Source organism: Marmota marmota, unplaced genomic scaffold, assembly GCF_001458135.2.
Source record: "Marmota marmota marmota unplaced genomic scaffold, marMar, whole genome shotgun sequence".
Classification (NCBI taxonomy): domain Eukaryota; kingdom Metazoa; phylum Chordata; class Mammalia; order Rodentia; family Sciuridae; genus Marmota; species Marmota marmota.
The window spans coordinates 17,131,119-17,152,490 of NW_026000185.1; the positions used below are offsets into that span (position 1 = coordinate 17,131,119).

Consider the following 21,372-nt stretch of genomic DNA (forward strand, 5'->3'; position numbering starts at 1 on the left):
AAGCTCATGTGTGAGACAACGCAGGAGAAATGACTGGGTTGTGAGAGTCTTAATGTCTTAATCTCCCTGATGGGATTGACCGAGTGGCAATTGCAGCCGTGGGCGTGGTTTGGGGCGTATATTTGCATCTGGTGGGTGGAGTCTCTCTGCTTCCTGATGATGTGAGCTGCCTCCCTCCCCCACACCCTCCCGCCATGATGTTCAGCCTTGAGGAATGGAGCCAGGCATCTATGGACTAAGCAGTCTGCAACTGTGAGCCCTCAAATCAGCTTTCCTCCTCTGCAATTGTTCGGGTCAGATCTTTCAGTCACAGCAGTGGAAAAAGCTAATTAAAACAAGGAGGAGGATGGTCCTTTATTATTATTTTTTTAAATTTTTCTTTTCTTTCTTTTTTTTTTTTTTTTTCTGTAAGTAGTCCTGGGGACTGAACCCCTGGGTGCTCTATGCCCTGAGCTACACTCCCAGCATTTTTTATGTTTAATTTGAGACAGGGTCTGGCCAAGTTACCCAGGATGACCTTCACTTGCGATCCTCCTGCCTCAGCCTCCCAAGTCCCTGGGAAAATGTATTATTTTTAATTGTGATAAAATGCACATCGCGTCAACTTCACCATTGTGACCATTTTTAAATCTCCCAGATAACTTCTCAGAGCTCCTCTCTCCCTGCTCCTCATTCACTGCTTAACTGTAAATATTCTAAAAGAATGATCTAGTTTTGGGGCCCATTTCATCTGCTTCCCCCCCTCTTAATGGTGGAAGAATTGCCCTTGACCTCTACAGGCCAATCCCTCCGCTCAACCCCAGGACGCATCCTCTCAGGGGCATTTGATCAAGGGCTCTGCTCTTAGTATCTCCCCATTCTCTTGTCACCTTTTCCTGTCCCTGGAGGGGTTACTTCAGCGTTCAGAAGTGAAGACACAGGGCCAAGCCTCCTTGAGCTCTCCTCCTCCAGCTGCTGCCTCTTGAGAGGCCAAATTCCTCTGGAGAGTCGGCTTTGCTCTCTCCACCGCCTCCCTCGCATTTTCCCTCTGTCTCTTTAACCCGGTCTTATTCGACCCTTGGGCGAGGGTGCTGCAGAGGGCCCCCTGCTGGCCACCCTCCTGCAGGGCTCCTTCAAACCCTCAGGTGATTGACAGGGTCAAGCAAACTTGCCCACTCAGAGTTGGTCCCTCCTCCTCCTCACTCAGGGTGGCTGGGACTCTGGAATTCCCTGGGCCCAGCCAGCTTCCAGGGCTTCTGAGGGACTGTTGCCCAGATCCTGGGGCTGTGGGTACCTGTATCTTGGCACCTAAGAGAAGGCTGCTGAGCTGGTGGTGGGCCAGGGTGTGTAGGGAGAGCTCAAATGAAAGAAGAAAAAGAGGGTGCCTTCAGGGCACCTGCCCTCCCTGTGCAGATCCACTCAGTGAGGAGCTCCGGGAATCAGAGAATTAGAAATACACACGATGGATATACATCCGTCAAGGTAAGCGGCTAACACTTACCTGGCGGTTTGCTTGATCGATGACAATATTTAGATTCACTGTGTGTAGACCTCCAGGTGTACTTTTGGCCCAGGCCCCACACTGTCTACCCTGATTGGATTTTGACAACTCTTGGGAAATCTTTCTAGCATAGATCACTGAGGACCCTGCATTTGCCCATCCAGTGGCCAAGTCTGAGGCACCTCCTTTTTCAACCTCTCCACAGTGTTTGGTTCCATGAAACCCCTCTCTTGGTTGGCCGCCTCCTCCTTCTCTGTCCTGTTTCTTGTTCCCATTCCTCTTCCCACTTACCATAAGTGTTAGAATGTTCCAGAATGGCCCTCCCTTCATAGCATATCTCCTAACCACTCTGCCATCATCCTCTCCCAACCTGGTACCATGTTCACCTGGACTAGTTAAGTGGCCTCTCAGCAGGTCCCCAAGCCCCTCTGTACTGCAGACTATCAGTTTTACAGCCGCCCCCATGGGCATTGAAAATCATCCATCAGATGCTAGGGGACCCAGCTCACGCCCTTTCCATGACTTCCCTTTGCATTAAAAGTAGAATCCAGACTGTGGCACGTGGTCTGCGAGGCTCCGCATGACCTGCCACCTGCTCTGCTCTCCAACCTCTTTATTTGTGGGTTTGCTACATTTTAGGTCGCAGCTCAAACTTTTCTCTCTCCCAGAGGTCTTCAAGCTGAAGCAAACCCTCCTTTCATGTCTTATCACTTTCACCAGGTTTATTTTCCAGAAAATAAAGTTACTTTTTTAAAAAAAATCATATGAGAGCCAAATATGATACTCCACACCTGTGAGTGGGTTGAGGCAGGAGGATCACCAGTCAAGGTCATCCTGGGCAACTTGGAGAGACCCTGTCTCGAAATGAAGTAAAAAGGGTTGGGAATGTAGCTCAGTGGTAGAATTCTTCTGGGTTCAATCCCCAGTATCACAAAAAAAAAAAAAAAAAGGAGAAAAAAAATATATCATATTAGAAAGCTGGGGGTGTAGCTTAGTGGTAAAGCACTTGCCTCACCTGCATGAAGTTCTGGATTCTGTCCCCTAAATAAGTAAATAAAATCGTATTAGTTGTGTATTTGCTTATTTGTTCATTTTCTGTGCAAGGACTCTAAAAATGTCTTGCTGAACTTAGCGTGAGAATATGAACCCCACAGGCATCACTTACCTATCATTGCTAATGGGGGGGGTGTGGGGTTGTGGGAAGAATGGAGGAACTTTGGGCAAAGAGGAGGGGCCATGTGGAATGTGAGGGGCATCCTTACCCTAGGTACGTGTATGACTGCACCCATGGCGCGACTCCACATCGTGTACAACCAGAGAAATGAAAAGTTGTGCTCCATTTGTGGGCAACGAATCCAAACGCATTCTGCTGCCACGTATACCTAATTAGAACCAATTTTTTAAAAAGCTACGTCTGTTTTTACACTTGGCTGAGTTTGTAAAGTCAGTTCCTTACTAAGCACAGGTAATTATAATCTCAGGCGAGGTAGGGTTACAAATTCAGGAACTTCCTTTGGAGACAACACCATACAAGAAGGGAACTGGATTGTGCTTTCCAGGGTGGGGCAGAATCAGCCCCCCCCCCCTCATTTTGATGCCTCCTAATAGTTCAGCTGCACCTGATCCCCACCCACCCCCACCCACCCCGCCCCCCAGGGAAGATAGCGAGTGTGTCATCCACTAGAATTGAATGTAAATTTCACAGCCAAGTGTCAGTTACACTTCACAGTTAGTTGGGGAAAAAAAAAAAAAAAAAAAACAGAAATCTCCCTACAGCTTTATTCTCTCCTAATTTGTAATACTGGAATTCTGTCCCCGTCTGACTTCTCATCTGTGAGATTCTATGCCTTCTGAAGATGTCACTTTCTCAATTGTCTCATGACCCATCATTCTGCAAGATATGACATTTGCTGGTATTTGGGGGAAACGATTAACTCTTTGTGTATGTATTTTGTGAACTTCCAGAACTCTCTTTCTTTCTGGTAGTAGTTTGGGGATGATTCTCTTAGGTGTTATGCAAGGAACCGATAATGTTTGTCTCTTTATTGCCAATAGCTATCTATATCTTTGTGTCCATGGTTTCTTTGTTTCTTTTTCTTTTTGTTTGAGCTTCCAAAAACCCCATCTAAGGACAGTGGCAGCTCACACCCTGTTTTTATTTCTGACTTTAAAGAGAGGATGCTGATGTCTTATTGTTCAACATTGGTGTTGACTGTTGATCTGAGATTCTTTTTATCATCCATTTCTTAATTCGTTACATATTTATTGGTACCCATCCAAGTGCACTGCGTTTGGTGATATGTAGGACACTGGTAGCCTTGGGGAAGGTAGTGTCGGTAGCATGATGCCAGCAGGAGCCAGATTGCAGAGGTTTGCAGACAGGCGGATGATAGAAGCCTTCTTCTTTCCTGCTTGCCAAGAATTTTCACCGAGAATGGATGCTAGATTGCTTTTTATTGCCTTTTCAGCACTTATTAGTAAAGTGACGGCATTTTGTTGTTGTTGTTGTTATCTGACCCATTGGGATGGCGTTGCATATTAATGTATTTCATTCATTCATTCAAGGAACATTTGTCTACTCTCAGGTTATGAATGTTCAATCTGCGATTTTAATAAAATAAAATGTCCTAGGGCTTCGGGATATTTTTAGCATCAGTTCGTTACTATTAAACCATTTTTGAAGCACCAGGACTTTACTTAATAATGGCATGTTAATCTTTCTTTTTTAAGAATTTAATCAAGATGCTTATGATTAAAAATTTGAACGACTGGAAAAATTCAAAAGATGTAAAAGCCAGAAAATCCACTCAAATTCCAACAGTAATAATAATAATAATAATAATAATAATAATAATAATAATAATTTATAACAATAGGCCTATTCCCTGTTAATAGATATTTCTGATTCTTTTCCTTTCGATATTCATCGACTTTAAAAATGCATTTGCCAGCATTTGATGTGAGATTTTCACATTGATATTCGTGGTAGAGATGTCACAGAAGGAGACCTCTGACCCCACATCAGGTTGGGCTCTCCTGCTCAGTGACACGGTGCTGTAGTTCTTGATCCATCTGTTCTCTCTGGGCAGCATGACCTACCCTCCAGCCCTGGGCCTGCTGGGTATCCTGTGGAAGTAGCTGAGGTTCATTGTTCCAAGAGTATTTATTGAGCACTTCTCAGTTCTATGGAACTTAAATTCTAGGCACGGGACAAATAATAACACAAACAAACAAAAGGCATAAAATATAAGTTGGTCATAAGAGTTATGCAGGAAAGCAAGGAGGAAGGAGCAGAAATATTACTGAAGAGGAGATCATAATCACTGTGCAAAGGAAGTTCCCATGTGGGCAGGCAGGGGGTGTGGCTAAAGGAGAATTCAACGTCAATGAGAATGAATGGCCCACATCCACGTGCCCCAACATCAGTGAACCTCACCAATATGCTGAACAAAAGAACAGAAACACATAGAGAACATTCTGCAGGCTTCCAATATGCAGCACAAGAGCAGGCGATATTCATCTATGCTGTGAAAACCAGAGAGCACTTCCTATGGAGAGGAGCTATGTCTAGGAGGAGACCAGCAGGGATTCTGGGGTGCTGGTCACGGTGTCTTTTCATCCAGGCACTATCCACCTCGGTGTGTATGTTCAGTTTGTGAAAATTCAGCAAACTAGGCACTTATAATATGTGCATTTTCTATAGGAGCATTGCACATTTTGTAGGGGGAGGTACTGGGAATTGAACTCAGGGGCACTCGACCACTGAGCCACATCCCCAGCCCTATTGTGTACTTTATTTAGAGACAGGGTCTCACCGAGTTGCTTAGTGCCTCGCTTTTGCTGAGGCTGACTTTGAACTTGTGTTCCTCCTGCCTCAGCCTCCCGAGCTGCTGGGATTACAGGTGCAGACCACCACACCTGGCTGTACATCAATACTTTTTTTAATTCAAAGATTTTTTTAATTTCAAAATTAACTGCCTTGTTGATAGATGGGATACTCCCTGAGATATATTACCTGGTCTTATTTACCTGTGCATCCTCAACACCTAGCTTAATGCCTACTACATTAAAGGGGTTTATTATGTGTGTGTTTGAATGAATAAGTGATTAAATAAATGAATTTTTAAAAAATATTTTTATTTTTTAGTTGTAGGTGGACACACAATATCTTTACTTCATTTTTATGTGGTGTGGAGGATCGAACCCAGTGCCTCACGCATGCTATGCGAGTGCTCTACCACTGAGCCACAAGCCCAGCCCAAATAAATGAATTTTTATAATCTCTAAATGGTATTGTAATTAGTGTCCCTTGAACTCATCATCTTGGGAAAACATAACCCAATACCTATTTATGCTCTCATTCCCCTATTTTAAAAGTCATCTGTCAGGCTGGGGTTGTGGCTCAGTGGTAGAGCACTTGCCTCACATGTGTGAGGCACTGGGTTCGATCCTCAGCACCACGTAAAAATAAATGAATAAATAGATATTGTATCCATTTACAACTAAAAGAATAATTAAGAAGTCATCTGTCTCAGGAGGGGAATAGGAAAGAGAATTAACTGGTCATAACCTTCCTAGCCTTGTATTTATATGCATGACCAGGGTAACTCCACATCATTTACGACCATTGGAGTGGGAACCTAATAGAATAAGTTATACTTTATGTATGTATATTCTGCCAAAATACACTCTAGTGTCATGTATAACTAAAACACAACAATAACAAAGTCATCTGTCTCCCCTCTGCTTCTATAAGAATAATAAACCCAGGAGCCATCCAAATACTTTTACAACTTAGAATCAGGGCACCAAATAAAATGAGGACAGAAACTTTATTGAATCTGGTGGTGTGTTGGGTCTTGGTGCAGTTATTGGGAACATTGTCCCTGAATGGAGGCAACAGAGGTCAGCTCACGAGGTTTGGGAAGAAATGAGAGGTGAAGAAGACTGAATGCTGACAGAGATTTTAAGTTCTCTTGACTTCTAACATCAGGAGAGATTGTGCAAGGGGTTGACGATTGTGTGTGTGTGTGTGCGTGTTCGTGTGAGCATTTATCAAACAAGAACGTGTGTTTACGTGCTCAGGGAGGGAATCAGTAGACAAGACTAGTTTCGTTCGTGGATTTCTGCACTCAGTCTTCTGGTCGTTCATTTATTCACCACCTGATTATTAATTTCCTGTTGTATCCCTCGTTGTGTTTGATGGAGGTGAATAAGGCTGACCCAGTCTTTGCCCTCAGGCAGCTTGCAGACTATCAGAGAGACCTTGCAGGCACAGGCGATGGAAAGAATGAAAGTTGGGTGGGAGAAGCCGAATCCAAGTTCTAGGGGAAGAATGAGCATGGACAAGAGGGGTCCTTTCTTCAAAGGGTTTACAATGAAAAGACAGATCTCGATCTTGGAAAGAACAGTTGTTAAGAGAGCAGAGTGGCATTCTTCTTAGGCAAGAGAGAAGAAAAGAACACTAGTTAGGTGAAGCCAGAGGGGGACTGCAGGCATAAGCCAGTGCCCTGGGTGATGCAAAGGGCCTTAGCCATCACCGCATTTTGCAGCTTTGCAACCTCGGTTCATAAAAAGGGCAGTTGTGCAGGGTGACCCAAGAGCCCTGTAAATGGACCTGCAGAGCCACACCTTGCCTGGGGATGCATAAACCAGGGAAAAGGGGAATCCCACACAGAGCCAGGGTTACCCACATAACTCCCCAGGCAAAGGCCAGGCTGGAGAAGCCGCCTCTCAGGATTCCCCCCCCCCCCCCCCGCCACCAGCGTAGGTGCGGATTGATGATCCTTTATTTGAACAGGAGCTGATGTCATTGGTTTGTATTCAGGGACCTTGTGTGCAAGATTTGTCTTTAAATATTAGTGTAAACCTGCACTTAATGAGAACCCCACCTCGAACGTGTTTTTTGCAAGAACCAGAACCAATGGAGGAGCTTTGGATATTCACTCCCCACCTCACACACTCATTCCATGCCATTCAGGTGATGTGCTTTTCTTTCTTGCTCTCTCTCTTTTTTATTCTGAAAGTGCACAATTAAATCTTCGGTAAGTGTAATTCTCTTGCAGTCAAAATACCAATCTTGAAGGAGTTTTTGTTTGTTCTGCAGTACAGGGCCTCGCACATGCTAGGAAGGTGATCTACTACTGAGCACTACATCCCCAGCCCCAAGATGATTTTAAAAATATGAATAAAATCACGCACGTTTTCTTTATCCTTCCATTTTATTTTGTTCTGATAGGCATTTTTTTTTCTTTTTGGTACCAAGGATTGAACTCAGAGGCACTTAACCCTTGAAGTGCACACCCAGCCTTTTTTTGGATTTTTTTTAAAGACAGGGTCTCGCTAAGTTGCTTAGTTAGGGTCTTCCTAAGTTGTTGAGGCTGACCTTTGACTGGCGATCCTCCTGCCTCAGCCTCCTTAGCCACTGGGATTACAGGCTGATAGGCATTCTTGAGTGGGAAAGAAAGGGATGCAATTCTAGGGTGCACCTAGGAGCTGCCCAGGGACGTGGGTCTCGTAGGTAAATATACACAGCTGGTTGTGTTTGGGAGGGGACAAAAGTAAACAGTGGAGATTCACTAATCGAATGCAACCCCTTCATTTCTCAGGTGTGACCACTGAGGCCCAGAGAGGTGATGTGATTTGCCTAAAGTCATGCACCTCGTGGCAGAGCCAGGCCTAGAAGCCAGGTGCCCTGGCTCTCAAGACATTCCGCTGCCTGAGGAATGGAACAGGTAGTATGACTCACCTGGGGGCCACGGGTCGGTCCACTCAGCCCAGGGCTGCCTGAGGTTCCAACTAAGGGAACAGAGAAAACAACCGCCCCGAACTCTGAGTTAAAGGGGGTTGAAATCAAAGCTGGGCAGGAGAAAGAGGGGAAGGCTCTGAAACTCGGACCTCAGATCCCACAGCAGGGGCCAGTGTACCTGTCATCCTCTGAAGGTGGTGTGACACTTCTGGCAGTATCACGTCCACGTCCAAATGGCTTGCATGGTGGTGGGTCCTCTGCCGGCCACTCTGCTGCTGGGCTCTGTCCAGTGTAATTCACGGCATTGGGAAAATCAGCGGCCACTTGGAGAGGATGCAGGGGCAGGTTTGGGGGCATCATGGAAAAAAGACTTGTGTACAAATGCAGGAGGGATCTGCGAGATTCCTTAACGTCACCCGAGCTGGTGGCTGTTAACACTGGTCAGTGGTGGTCATGCAAAAGATAGACTGAAAATAAAACTCACCCAGATAGAAAGGAAAAGAGTCCTGGCTGTTGCATATAGCCACTTTGTTGTGTATATTAAGGGATTTTCTTCAGCCCAGCATTGGTAACATAAAAACTAGCTGAGCTCCTATAGGTAACCTCTGTGTTCTATGCAAACACAGGTACTAATCATTGATCTTGTGTGCTGACTCTCCAAAGAGCCTGAGATGTTTACTTTTCTGTTCCTTCAAAATGGTTATTCTTGAGCATCTACTGTGTGCCAGGTCCATTTCTGGACATTTGAAATACACCAAGTGCACTAAACCCATAATCCTCCTAGAATTCAATCAGGAGGAGGCAATCCGAGAAGGTAGACTCTTGGGAAAAATCAATGGGAGAGAAAGTTAAGGAGAAAATGACTGAATCGAAATAGCATTCATCCAAGCAAAAGCTGGAATATATATTGATAGGCTGAGTTTGACTACGTACCTTGGGAGAATGATTTTTTTTTTTTTCAGGCAGGGAGAGCTGAGATAACAGGATGCTCACCCCAGAGGATCTACTTGAATTGCTGTCTGTGATCCTGGGTCTGTTAACAGAGCAGACAGCGGGGCATAGGCCACAGTAAAGGAGGCACCGTGGGGAAGGTTCAGGTCTGCAGACAGAACAGAAGGTCCAAAGGGGCTCCGAAGATCATATAGCCATTTTGCTCCAACATGGTGACAGTCAGTGGGCAGTAGGAGGGGCTGTGGTCATCGCTGAGCTGGTGTTGGACAAGCATCTCTAGCCTCTGGGAGGAGTAAGCTCCATCCCAGACACGGCACTGAGACAGGGAGTCCGGCCCAGAAGGGAAGAAGGGACATGACCTTAGAACCGGGCACAAGGCATGCACTTGGCCAGAGGAGCCCAGTTGTCAGCCTGGCACCTTTAGTCAAACCTGGCACTTTAAGTCCGAGGGGCTGAGCTCCTGAACTTGTAAGTCCCTCTGGATCAAGAACAGAACCCAGCCCATTCATGGAAGTCACATGACCTTGGCTATAGATGAGGCAGGATGAGGGGACCGGACCTTGGGCCAAGCCACATCCATTCATCCCTGATGCAGAAGGAAAGAAGAGAGGAAGGGCGCCCGTCGGCTGCCTCTTTCTCCCTGCCCTCAGGAATCCCACTAGCACTTGATGCTTGCTGTGACTTGGTGGCTGCAGAGCGTCCTTTCTCTTGAATTAGCCTGGACATTCTCGCCAAAGCTCCAGGGTGGTTTTCTCCGGACCCCTGATGAGGGCAGGGAGGGAGTCCTAACCTAGGTCTGCATCTTCTGCTTGACGGTGGTTCCCTTCTCCTACCCGCCATTCATTCTAAGTTCCAACCTCTTATTCCAGCTCTTTCTCTATGTTCTTCTTCTCCTTCCGCCTTCTAAAGTTCCAATGTTGTCACTTACTCTTCTGCTGGGAGGCTCACCCAGCCCATCAGTCCCGGGGAGCGTCCCCATCTTCCCCTGCACCCATCTCCAGCCACGTCTCTAGCTCTCTATGCTACCCCCACTCCCATTAGTAGTTGGGGGGTCTTTCAAAGCCTGGTCCATGCACCTGACACTGACGCAATGTTGAATTGGGCTTCTGCAGAATTCTGTCTTTGCACTACTGACTCCAGATTCAAAGTTTTCAGGAGTCACAGTGCTGAGTTGCTCAAGTTCACAGCCGACTCCTTTGGTTTCCGTAGAGGGAGCTGAGGATGGAGCCCGTAGCTTCTTATGATCTTCTTTTCAGAGTTCAATGGAGAATTCTCCCAGAGGTGCTAACGAGAAGGGAGGTGATTCTAGACCTCAACTATGGAATGGCATGAAAACATAAGCCACCTGTGATTGATTGGTTGGTTGGGCCCTGGATGGAACCCAGGGCCTCGTGCTTGCTAGGCAAACCCTCTACTACTAAGCTACATCCCAGCCCCACAGAGGTAACTTTTACATGTTCTAATTTTTCATGTTTCATTAGGAAAAAAGGTATGAAGAAGGTCAAAATAATTTCAGTATTATATTTAATTTAACCCTCTATTTCTAAAAATACCACCATGTCAATATGTCATCAGTATAAAAACGATCAAGGTGGTATGATCCTTTTTTGTTGTTGCTGATGTAAGGCTTTGACATCCAGGGTGATTTTTTTGTACACTTACAAAATAGCTCAATTGAAAAAATATATATATTTTTAGTTGTAGATGGACACAACAACTTTATTTTATTCATTTATTTGCAGTGCTGAGAATCGAACCCAGTGCCTCACTCATGCCAGGCAAGTGCTCTACCACTGAGCTACAAGCCCAGACTCTTTTTTATTTATATTTTGTGACACCCCAGACTGATCCCAGGGTGCTCTACCACTGAGCTACAGCCCCAGCCCTTTCTATTTTTATTTCAAGACAGAGTCTTGTCAAGTTGCCCAGGCTGCCCTTGAACTTGTGATCCTCCTGCCTCAGCCTCCTGGGTCACTGGGATCACAGGCCTGGGCCGTCATTCCCAGCAAGGGTATTTTTTTTTTTTTTTAAACATAGCCTAGCTCAATGAACTAAAATTGTATTGGAGATATTTGATCATATTTATATTTATAGCCCCCAAAGCAGAATCATACCCACGTTGTCTTAGACATTTAAACATTTTCCAATTAGTCCCCTAAAATCATTTTTCTTTAATATTCATTTCCACAGTTCCAAAACTAGCTCATCTTTATTTTATTTATTTTTTTTTGCTGGGGGGGAGGTACCAGGAATTGAACTCGGGGGCACTCGACCACTGAGCCACTTCCCAGCCCTGTTTTGTATTTTATTATGAGACAAGGTCTCGCTGAGTTGCTTAGGGCCTTGGTAAATTGCTGAGGTTGGCTTTGAACTTGTGATCCTCCTGCCTCTGCCTCCCGAGCTGCTGGGATTATAGGCGTGTGCCACCACACCCAGCCCCAAACCAGCTCATCTTTATCGGAAGAACTATTTCACTTTGAAGCAAAAATATATCAGTTTTAAAACTGCTTCTGTCTAAATTATGTCAATTTAATATTATTCATGTGGCAGGTAAAGGGATATTCTATAAATTGAAAAGCAACTCTTAAGTTTATCAATATCAGTAATATATTCTTCAAATTTCCCTGGTAAACTCTGCACATGATTTGCATGATGCTGGGATCACAGTTAAGAATATTCGCCGTATCAGTTCATGTCAGAAAGTGGGTAAGCTCATTGTCATGGATTTGGATTATGAAAAGTTTCAATGTCTTTCATTTCATTTTTTTTTTTTTTTTTTTTTTTTGGTACCAGGGATTGAACTCAGGGGCGCTTAACCACTGAGCCACATCCCCAGCCGTTTAAATTTTTTCATCCAGAGACAGGGTCTCACTAAGTTGCTTAGGGCGTTGCTAAATTGCTGAGGCTGGCCTTGAACTTTCGATCCTCCTGCCTCAGCCTCCTGAGCTGCTGGGATCACAGGTGTACACCACCCGCCTGGCTGAAATTTCAATGTAAATTCTAATAACTCTCCAGCCAGGCCAAAGGGAAGTTCTTCTTTCCTTCGATTTTCAGGGTCATCTCATTCATATATATATTGTCATGTTGGTGAGAAAACAGGTCACACTGGCATTGTTGTTCATCTTGTCTCTGATTATTAGGTTCTGGGCAAGCATTCCTTTAGTTTCAAGAAAATCTTGATTTGGAATTGACCGTCCAGTAAATCCTTCCAAAATTCTTGCACAATTCAGCCAGTGACGTTGGGCAAAGACCCCGAATCATTATGTTCATGGCCTTCTGTTCCTTTCAGAAGTTCCATGTGGGGGAGACAGCTCAGTTGGTCGGGTGCTTGTCTTCCATGCATAAGGTCCTGGGTTCAAATCCCCACCACCTCACACAAAAGAAGTTCCACATGTTGGTGATGATTCACAGCGTTTGTATATACACACAGGGAGCAGTGTTAGCAACTGTATCCATGGCACTTCCCAAAGAGTCTACTTCTGCAAGCAGCATAAATATTTTCAATATATATCATACGGTGGAAGGCAGCAAGACGGGAAACATCAGCCCCTTGTTTTGAAGTTCCAATAAATCCATATTTTTGGAACACCATCTGGCAAGATAGAAACTAATTTTTTTTTCGTATCTAACTGAAATTCTTCTCTATCAGATGTAAAAGATTCAAAAAGTCTATACCACATTTGTAAATTGGCACTGTTTTTTTTTTTTTATAAGTTTGGAAGAGCTTTAGGATTAAATATACCCACCTATTCGTTGGTCAGCATCCTGTGGTGTGATTCACCTAAAATTCGCTGTTTTGCAAAATTTGAATTATTTTTACCTTTGATGTGTTCATTGATTCCATGGGAAACGGGTGGCTTAAGTGATGATTGTTCACTTTTCTCATAACTTCATGACAAAATTTTCATAACTGAAATAATTTGTTTTACCATCTTTCCATTAAATATTGGTTATGTGTGTGAGCGCACACACACACACACACACACACACACACACTCCACATTCATGAATCCAATTCAGCCGGGCATGGTGGTGCACGCCTGTAATCCCAGCAGCTCGGGAGGCTGAGGCAGGAGGATTGGGAGGTCAAAGCCAGCCTCAGCAAAAAGTGAGGTGCTAAGCAACTCAGCGAGACTCTGTCTCTAAATAAAATACAAAACAGGGCTGGGGATGGAGCTCAGTAGTCCAGGGCCCTCTGAGTTCAATCCCTAGTACATCCTCCCCACCCCACCCCCAAAAAAGAATCCAATTCATTTTATAACTGGCCCAAATCAGAATCTCTGATCCTAATTAAAATGTATTTAAATTATTTTGTTCAACATTTTCTTCGGACTTTAGGTAATTTTTTTAAATGATGATAAATTATACATAACATAAATTTACCATTTTGACCACGGGTAAGTGTACAGTTCCACGGCATTGAGTACATTCATGCGGTTGTGAGACTGTCACCACCATCTAGCACCAGGATGTTAAAAGTCTTTCCTAACTGAAACTCTGAATGTACCCAACACTAACACCCCAATTTCCCCCTTCCCTCGGCCCATGGCAACCACCATTCTGTCATCTATGTCTATGAGCTTCGCTATTCTAGGAGCTTTATATATGAGGAATCATCCCATATTCATCCTTTTGGGATGGCCTTATTTCAGTTGGCATACTGTCATCAAGGTCCGTCCATGTTGAAGCATGGGTCAGAATTTCCTTCTTTGTCGAGGCTGCGTAATATTCCATCGTGGGCACTTGCTCTTTGGTTTCCCCATTCATCTGTTGATGGACATGTGGGTTATTTTGCCTCTGGCTTTTGTGAATAATGGTGTTAAGAAAAACTCGAGTGTATCAACACCTATTCAACGGCCTGCTCTCATTTCTTTTCACTGAGAAGCAGAACTGCTAGACCATGTGATATTTCTGTTTAATTTTTGAGGAGTTGCCGTACCATCTTCCACAGCAATTATACTGTTTTACATATCCATAAGCAATGCACCAAGGTGCAGGGGTCCTAGTTTGTCTGTATCCTTGCCAACCCTTGTTATTTTCTAGATTATTTTGTTTTGTGGAAATCGCCACCTTAATGGGCGTGACGTGGTGTCTCGTGGTTTTGATTTGCATCTTCCCAAGGATTAGTGAAGCGGAGCATCTTTTCAGGAGCTTCCTTGGTTCTTTGTTTGAATGTCAAGAGACAACTTCTTATTAAGTTCACATATTTGCTAAAAACATCTCAACACTTTTCAGATTAATAAATAATTTTTTTTTTTCACAACAAACATACAGCTTTTTCCTTTGGCTCTGACAGAACACATTGTTCATGGCGTTCATCATGAAATTTGTGGCATTTCTTCTTCTGGTCTCTTGTGGGGTTTTTCCTTTTTTTAATGGACAAGTCAAAATTGTTTATATTTATGTTGTGTAATGTGATGTTCTGATGCACATGAGCATTCTGGAATGGCTAAGCTATTTAACATAAGCACTACCACTACTTATTTCTTGTGGCTAGAAGACTTACAATCTAATGTTTTGTTTTAATTTTTTAATTTTTTGGTACTGGGGATTGAACTCAACCACTGAGCCCCATCCCCAGCCCTATTTTGTATTTTATTTAGAGACAGGGTCTCACTGAGTTGCTTAGTGCCTTGCTTTTGCTGAGGCTGGCTTTAAACTCACGATCCTCCTGCCTCAGCCTCCCGAGCCGCTGGATTACAGGCATGCACCACCGCACCCGGCACAATCTACTCTTTTTAAGCAATTTTGGGGGGTACTACTGGGGATTGAACCCAGAGCCTGACGCATGCTAGGCAAGCACGCTACCACTGAGCCAAACCCCCAGTGCTCTTTAAGCAACTTCCAAATACATATTGTTATTAACTGCCCGACACATCTTGAACTTATTTCCAACTGAAATGTTGCGTTCTTTGGCCAACATCTCCCCAATCCCTTCCTCCTCCCCCAGCCCCAGGCCCTTTTGTGTGTGTGTGGGTGGGGGCGAGCAGGGGATTGAACCCAGGGCCTTGTACATGCGAGTCAAGCACTCTACCAACTGAGCTAGATGCCCAGCCCCCCGGCTCTTTTTTAATTCACTATTCTTATCAAGGACTCGATGATTCAGCATCAGCTGTATGACTTCATTTCAAATTTTGTGCATAATAGAAAGATAACTAGATGATTAAAATAATCTGTATTTTGATTTACTTACCTGTTGCAATACATAGGGGTTAGGAAATTCATACCATCTGCATAAAATCCTCAAGTAAACACATTATAATGTTCTATCAACGCACAGAGAAAAATCCTTAGAGCAGAGTCAATCTGAGGATGCCAATTAGATCGGTGTTACATTCACACGTAAACCTAGAAAACACACACATCTGGCACGAGCGAGAATGATGTAATATTTAATGTGACACACTTTTGAGAGAGTATAATAGCCCTACCAAAACAAAATAGAATCTAACAGAAAAGTATTTTATACCAATTCAGTTTTGAAATTCTCAAAATTTATTCTAGTGAAGGCAGTTCTGCCCTCAGCAGCCACATTTCAAGTATTCAAAAGCCACATGCAGCTAGTGACAACTCTGACAGACAGTGCAGTTCCAGTAATATAAAGTAGCCATAAACTCAGCATTTCCAGTATGCATTTTTTTTTTCATAAAGAAATTCTGCACTGGCAGGGCACGGTGGCGCACACCTGTAATCCCAGCCTCCCAGCAGCTCAGGAGGCTGAGGCAGGAGGATCTCGAGTTCAAAGCCAGCCTCAGCAACAGTGAGGCCCTAAGCAACTCAGTGAGACCCTGAGAAAATATAGAAAAAGGCTGGGGACGTGGCTCAGTGCTTATGTGCTTCTGGGTTCAATCCTTGGTACAAAAAAAAAAAAAGTAAGAAAGAAAGAAAAAGAAATTCTGCATTAACAGGGCGTGGTGGCACACACCTATGATCCCAGGGACTTGGGAAGCTGAAGCAGGAAGATGTCAGTTGTGAGATGGGCCTGGGCAACTTAGTGAGACTGTCTCGAAATTAAAAAAAAAAAAAAAAATTAAAGGCTGGGGATGTATCTCAGTGGTACAGCAACTTTGGGTTCAATCTCCAGTATCAAAGAAGAGGGAGGAAGGGGGGAAAGAAAAAGGAAAGACCCTCTGTATATGTGGTAGGAGGTCTGTAGGGGGCACTTTCTTCCAGCATTGTTTACAATAGCCACTAACCAAAATGTCCATCACCTGGGTATATTAAAAAAAAAAAAAAAAAAAACATTGTTATATCTTTTCTAAGGAATTTTATGCCACAGTTTAAAACAGACATGTAGCTAGATCTCTAAGACAAGTTGCTAGACGGGAAGGAAACATTCTAGAGGTATTATTTTCTTTTAAATATCATATTTTAAAATTGATGATCATGCTGGGAATGGTACATGTCTATCATCCCAGTGGCTCGGGAGGCTGAGGCAGGAGGATGGAGTTCAAAGCCAGCCTCTGCCAAAGCAAGGTGCTAAGCAACTCAGTGAGACCCTGTCTCTAAATAAAATACAAAATAGGGCTGGGGATGGGGCTCAGTGGTCACATGCTCCCCCAAAATTATGATCACGTTAGACAGAGGGCATCCAAAAGTGGCCACCTACCTCTGTGCTGTGGAGGGAGAGAGGGAACCTATATTCAACTTGCATTTAAATTGAAGAAAGCATTTGTGTATGACTCATATAATTAAAATTGATTTAGAAAATGCTAAGGTAAGTGGACATCTTGACAGAAGTGTAAAGATGAACAAAGGAGCCAATTAAGTCGAATTAACTGCGGTGCCCATGATACGGTGGCTAAATAAGTTATCGCACGGTAGAATATTGAATGCAAATGTCAAAAGCAATTCTTTGGAAAAGAAGATCCGCGGGTTGTATGGAGGCCTTTCTGTAAACTGAAAACGGGAAATGCCAGACAGGGATCAAAACTAATTTATGAGGCTTTTCTGCACCCGCGTTTTGGCCCCTGTCCAGGGAACACGGTTCCAAGCGGCTATTGCTTCAGACGTCTCCAGACCACGCCACCAACTGGCACCCAGCCTGCTGAGCTCCACCGTCTTCGCACACAGCAATTGTTCTCCAAAGTTCTCATGTCAGAGCCACTGCTCTTTTTCTCTGGCTTTCTGTGTTTGTTTCTTAAATAGATACGTTGATTAACGGGTCATCGGGTAACTGGATCCAAACAACACGGGCTTTCTTAGGGGACAGAGAGGGGGACATCTCATAGGGTCCCCAGGACATGGGTTGGGTGTGATCCTCATCCCAATCTGGAAATGACCATTGCCCTACCCGATGTTGGCTGAGTTCCTAGATGAGTCAAGAAAGACCATTAAATCAGAAGAGAGTCCAGAGAATCTTCTTGAACTTGGTTTCAAAGCACCCTGAAATGGGAGCGTCTCGGGAGCCTTCGATTGGGGCCATTTCCTAAATGGAAATCACATTCCGCTTCCCCTCAGACCACAGCCTTTCAACTAGACAGGATCATGGGGAGACTTTCAACCCCAGAAGCACAAGATGTGTGTGTGCGTCTGAGAATAAAACCGAGAGGAACCTATCCATTAGAGTAGAAAAGTAGAACATATATATATATATATATATATATAAAAGTAGAAAAATACCACCAAAAAAAAAAAAAAGAGCATGACTCATATTGCAAATGACAGGAAGAAAAAGTCAACACAGGGACATCCACCTTCAAAAGGACAAGGATGAGATCTGGAATGACAGAGCTAGACAGACTTAACCAACCCTGTGGAAAACAAAGCCCTCTAGATGGGAGCTTTTACATCCAGCTCTCTCGAATTTCCAAGAAGCAAGCCCTAATGCAAACGTGAAGAAAACAGCAATATTAATTTTAGAGGACATAGAATCAAAGCATTTTAGATAGAGTATTATTTCTTGGTAGATGATCCAATCACCCCCCAAAAAAGATAATGACATTGATGAGCGTCTATGAATCGAAAGAGCAAAACACGGATGTGAAGAAAACAAATAACATTGTCCAAGAGAGTGAGATTCTGCCCCGTGGTTTGAAATATTCCCATTATCCTCATTATGCATTTCGATTGCATGAAAAAGTCCCTCAGAGCTATTCCTGAGTTCAAGAGAATATATGTGGTTTCTGTGTCAGCTGATTCAATTGTAACTAGACCAGTAAAAAGCATTCACTTTTTTTTTTGGCAAATAGAGTCGACAATATTGAGGAGGAAAACAACATTTTCCACAACAAACACTCCAGCAAATGCCATTTCCTGTGTCCAGTGTTTACAGATCTAAGCTTGATGCCATTAAACCAGTCTCCGCATTTAAGAGCATCCCTTGCCTGTCTCAGTTGTCAGACAAAATTTAATGCTAGGATGACAGGAAGCCACAGAAGTACACATGTAACAATTTTATAATTACTGGCTCCTAGCATGCTTTTAAAATATTTGCACTGTTCTAGACATTTCTACCATGTTTTTTTAAAAATATTTTTTTAGTGGTCCATGGACCTTTATTTTATTTATTTATATGCGGTGCTGAGACTCGAACCCAGTGCCTCACACATGCTAGGCAAGTGCTCTACCACTGAGCCACAACCCCAGCCTCTCTACCATGTTTTTAGATAGAAATTTATTTTGATAAAAGCTCATGTTTGTTGGGAGCAGTGGCGCATGAGTGTAAGCCCTGCTACTCAGGAGGTTGAAGCAGAAGGATGGAGAGTTCAAAGCCAGCCTTGGCAACAGCGAGGCACTAAGCAACTCAGTGAGACGCTGTCTCTAACTAAAATACAAAACAGGGCTGGGGATGGGGCTCAGGGGTTGAGTGCCCCCGAGTTCAATCCCCCTGCACCCCCCAAAAAAAAACCTTGTAAATAAGTAATAACACCAGGTTAGCAAAAAATTTAACATATTTAGAACATTTTAAAATGTTATAAAATGATAACCATCCATATAAAATGATTTGAGGAAAAGAGGAAATTAAACCTGCAATTTCTGTTTATGTATAAAATAACAAAAAGAACAAATACCTTTCAAAACTGATGGGAAGTAGACAACCCTGTAATCAAAAGACAAAACCACTTGAAACATTATTTCAAATGTTTTTATTAAGAAAGAATGAAAAGGGATGAAACAAGTTTCTCATAAACGAGGTTTGAAAAAAATAACCTAATGGACCAAAATAGCAGGTAAATCAAATCAGTCATGATATAGACACTACTGAATTAAACCAAAAATAAAACCATGATCTGGGTCTTTGATAAGATCAATAAAACAAAAAATCTCTAGAGAGATTTTTTTTCCCTTCAAGGAGAATACAGTACATATTTCAAATTTTGGAAATAAAAAGGGAAGTTTAGCCATAAATACAGTGGCTCTTTAGAAAGCCATAAGAGAATGTTTTGCCCATTCTCTGCTAGTAAAATCGAAATTTATTTTTTAAACTGAGATATATGGTCCACAATGCTTTCTAACATTACCTAATGCTAAGCATTTTTTTCATTCCTGAACTATATTAGATTTTCTTGGTAATAACTTTTTTTTTTTGTACCAAGAATTGAACCCAGGGGTGTTTAACCACTGAGCTTCATCCCCAGCCCTTTTTAAAATATATATATATTTTTTGTTTATTTAGTTTCATGTGGTGCTGCGGATCAAACCCAGGGCCTTGCACATACTAGGCAAGTGCTCTACCACTAAGATACAACCCCAATCCTATATATTTTTATTTAGAGACAGGGTCACACTGAGTTGCTTAGTGCCTNCCCAAAAAAAGAATTGGGGGTTTAATTCTCACCCTCTTCTTCCTCCTTCCTTCTGCCCCTCCCTCCCTCCCCTGATGGCGCCCCTTACCAGGTTACAAATTTCTAGGTTTTTTGAACTGCAATTAGAAAATACTCTGTACTATTTCTACTTTTTGAACCTTGTTAAGGTTTTCTTTGCAGCCTGACAGGTCACCCTGTAAAAAAACCCCACAAGACCATAAAAGATGTATCCTCTATATTCAGTGAATAGCATTTGATCCCAAACTACCAAGGGCACCTTACTAAATATACGTCAGACCCTCCAAGTCTTTATGTCTCATTCCCATATCCCCTGGGCCTGGGAGGGTGTGTCAGTGCTCGGTTTTGTGCCCGGGTGGGCGCTTGGATGGGTTTTGATCCATCTCAGTCTGCACACCTATCCCTGAAGTTTTAACCTCCCTTTAGAAGGCATGTCCCCGTGTCATTTATAAAACGTCCCCATGGTCTTGGTGGCCTCCTGGAACCTTGGATTCGATTCCATCTCATATGAAAACCATGAACCCCGCTTTCTTTGTATTAACCTTTCCCTGCTATGTCTTTATCTGCACCTTTAATTTCAATCTCCCTAAGAAATATAATAAGCAGCTTTGGCTTTCAATCCAAGGCCAGATTTTTACAGGTCCTGGGTGCAATCTTGAAGTCTTTCTATTTAAATGGCTTCTTTGTTAAAAAAAAAAAAAACTCACTCCACCTACATTAATTGAAAATCATCCACGAGATCTGCTTTAAATCTCTTATATTTTCCACCTTTAATTTTTCCAGAATCTGACATGGGCCCTGTTTTGCATTGCTTTGTGTTCCTCTATTTATGGTCATTTTAGCTTTTTATGCTTAGGGTAGGCTTTCTGCTGTTCGCTATTATTTTAAAACTCTATTTTCAGTGCTGTCGTCTGTAGAAAATATGCATTGACTCACTGAAATAACAGAAATTGGGTGTGCTTGCTGAGTTTCTGTTCGGTCAGTTTTTCCATTGGTGCTTGGGTGGGGCAAGCAGCAAAAAAAGGGGGAGGGAAAAGTGCTAAACCGAGCCTCAGAGCCCGGGGCTGCGGGCAGCTGGTTTCCGTCCTCTGCCCGGGTGCTGGACGCCCCTCGCAGGGCTGCGCTGCCCCCACCCTTCCCTGCCCCTTCGCCCTTGGCCAAGCGTGGGAGGATGGTGCATGCGCACTGGGCTCCACCTGCGGCATAGGTGCTGGATGGACGTCATTGGGTTTTTCTTATTGTCGCCTGTCTGATTGCTTCTGTGGCAAGACATGGCAAGCGCAGTGGGTGGGTTAAGATCCATCGACAGCTTTCCTGCCATCTGGGAGCTGAGACCCTCACTGTTTTTTTTTTTTTTTCCCAAATCTTTCATAGGATAAGACTTTTTTTTTTTTTTTTTTTTTTTTTTTCCCACCTATTTTCCTGTA

At 43.4% G+C, this 21,372-nt stretch overlaps 1 protein-coding gene across 5 annotated transcripts in view; it reads left to right on the forward strand.

Moving 5' to 3' along the window:
* Tnrc6a (trinucleotide repeat containing adaptor 6A) overlaps positions 1–21,372 on the forward strand; it is a 175,226-nt gene that overhangs the window by 21,080 nt on the left and 132,774 nt on the right. For 4 of the 5 annotated variants that reach the window (XM_048789672.1, XM_048789671.1, XM_048789677.1 and 1 more), the window contains exon 2: positions 8,089–8,214. In XM_048789672.1, coding sequence (XP_048645629.1) covers positions 8,135–8,214 — 80 coding nt within the window. In that variant the 5' untranslated portion in view covers positions 8,089–8,134. Of the gene's footprint in view, positions 1–8,088; positions 8,215–21,372 lie in introns of those variants that run through there. The other variant, XM_048789675.1, reaches the window with a different exon arrangement.